Here is a 2,500-nt window from a genome sequence, read left to right on the forward strand (position 1 = left end):
AGTTAACAGTTGATAATTGTTAACAATTGTTAGTTAACTCAAATAATAATAACACAAATAATAGTACATGTATTATAATATTATAATTAAAAAAATATGATTATCATATATAGTATTACTATTATTATTATGAAGCTAGGTGCAGAGGAGAAGGCTATTAAAGCGCAATGCGGTCATTGACTTCTAAATAGGCTGTGTAATGACCTGTGTGTTTGTCTCTTAAAGTTAACATTCAAAAGACATTAAAAAGAACTGGAATTAAAGATCAAGTTCTCTCAGATATATTGGTATTCTGGCCTAACGTGTTCCCTGTTTTCCCACGCGGTCGAACGGGACGGCGCACACATCTGCCGCGCGGTCCACAGCCTCGAGCTCCCCGGAGTTTTCAAAGGAGATCTTCATACCTTCGCACGTGATGGTAGCAGTTACACACCTAACGAGTATAATCAGATGAAATTTAAGGCGGACTCTCGAATGACAAAGAGACACGAGCTCTACCAGCTAAACAAATACATTAAAACAACGAACTCGTAGCCTATACCTCTGAACAACTAGGCTTCGTGTATCGGTCTGGCGTGCGCGTGACTCCTAGCCTACTGTTTGGTATATGATATATAATATTGGTGATGCATTTTTATATTTGGGTATTTATTTGGTAGCCTATATGGATGTCATCTGTTTTCATATCGAAATAAAACTGTCGGGAAATGTAAACAATCGTGTTATTTAAGATGAGTAAGGAATTAAAAACAAGAGTAGGCTACACTATTATGATCAGGGCACCTATCATTTATAATAATAATATTAACTGTAAAAACGCAAGACTATATTAGGCTGTAAGAGTAATAACGATTTGGGCCTGAGTTTTAATAGAGATTGCATTCAATTGCTATATTCATAAAGCGCCAAAACAATAACATGGTCTAAATGTAATTTCATCAATCGCATGTGATAAATCCTAATGTAATTTCATTAATTGCATGTGATAAATATTAATGTAATTTCATTAATCGCATGTGATAAATCCTAGCGTGGCCTTGCGAGCGCACGTGTGTGTACGAGTCAGAGGGGTAAACCGATCGGAACTGATTCAACTGCCCGTGCAGGCTAGGCCAGGAGTCACACACCCCCCCCCCCCCCTCCCCACGCCCGTGCAGGCTAGGCCAGTCACACACACCCCCCCGACCTCCACTGGACTAAAATCTCCAAACGAAAACAGGCACGCGGCGACCCGAGCCGACCAAGGCCATGGGCGCGTGAGTAGCCTGCAGATGAACCCGATGTTCCGATAAGCGGCAATGAAGTCCAGATGCGGAGAGCATATTTATTTATTTATCAACTTAAACATTTCTAAAACAAATATCTAAAGTTGTAGTTTAAATTGCGTATTTCTTCACAGTGTAGCCACGCTCGCTGATTGTGTCGGGCGGATTTGCTTAAATTCTGAGAATGTCGACTTCATTTGCAGTTTGAAATAAGAAAAGTGTTTTTGAGAAGTGATACATGTTGTTATTGTATAGTTTAGTTATCGTTGATACAAATAATAGTCTAAATGTCGTTATTGTATAGTTTAGTTATCGTTGATACAAACAATAGTCTAAATGTCGTTATTGTATAGTTTAGTTATCGTTGATACAAACAATAGTCTAAATGTCATTATTGTATAGTTTAGTTATCGTTGATACTCATAATATTCTAAATGTTTTTGTTGTTTAGTTATAGTTGTTAATAAACTTCAGGTGTGTCTCCTTTGAACAGATCACGAGCGTGTTTACAGACATTTGCAGTTTATTGGTCAAACCGACAGTAGCTGTACATAGGCCAATTCTGCATTAAATCAACATTAAAGCTCAAGTTTAAGCTGTGTTCACTCACACACACACACACACACTCACACACACACACACACACACACACACACACACACTTCCCTACAGGGTCACTTAGGCCTCAGTAACCGAGAGTTTTAGAAACACGAGCTCTTTGGTTAAACAGGACAGTGACGTGCGCATGGTGGTGATTGTGTGTGTGCGTGTGTGCGTGTGTGTGTGTGTGTGTCTCAATGACATGGAGTTCTGTCCACACCTGCCACACAGGAGTCCACTCAGCACACACACACACACGCACATACAGACACACACACACACACACACACACACGCACACACACACACACACACACACCGGCTGCCCCACAGGCTCCAGCTCCTCTGCCTCTGAAGTGTGTTGGTAATCGCGTGTCCTTGAGTCCATGCCCGTCACGAGCCGCCGGTTACATCCGTCACGAGCCCGCGCGACCAGTCGTCAGTCGGTCCGTTCATTCGTGGCATTGCGCGTGGGTCTTTCCGCAGCATCTCCTCTAGATGTCAACGGGCGTGTGTAGCGGCGCGGGCTTGCTCTCGTGCTCCCAGTACGCGCAGTGCGCCATGGATAGCTCCGCGGGCTGCCGAGAGCAGGCGAACTGAAGGCTGCTGTGTGTGTGAGTGTTAGCGGAGGGGACC

At 42.8% G+C, this 2,500-nt stretch overlaps 1 protein-coding gene across 1 annotated transcript in view; it reads right to left on the reverse strand.

Moving 5' to 3' along the window:
- Positions 1 to 2,330: 2,330 nt before the first annotated feature.
- The window catches only part of LOC105912916 (forkhead box protein L2-like), a 1,184-nt gene continuing 1,014 nt past the window's right edge, over positions 2,331 to 2,500 (reverse strand). Inside the window, exon 1 of the mRNA XM_012841923.3 lies at positions 2,331 to 2,500. This exon is cut by the window's right edge and continues 1,014 nt beyond it. Within this exon, the coding sequence (XP_012697377.1) occupies positions 2,359 to 2,500 (142 nt within the window). The 3' untranslated portion in view covers positions 2,331 to 2,358.

Source organism: Clupea harengus, chromosome 9 (genome assembly GCF_900700415.2).
Source record: "Clupea harengus chromosome 9, Ch_v2.0.2, whole genome shotgun sequence".
Lineage (NCBI taxonomy): Eukaryota > Metazoa > Chordata > Actinopteri > Clupeiformes > Clupeidae > Clupea > Clupea harengus.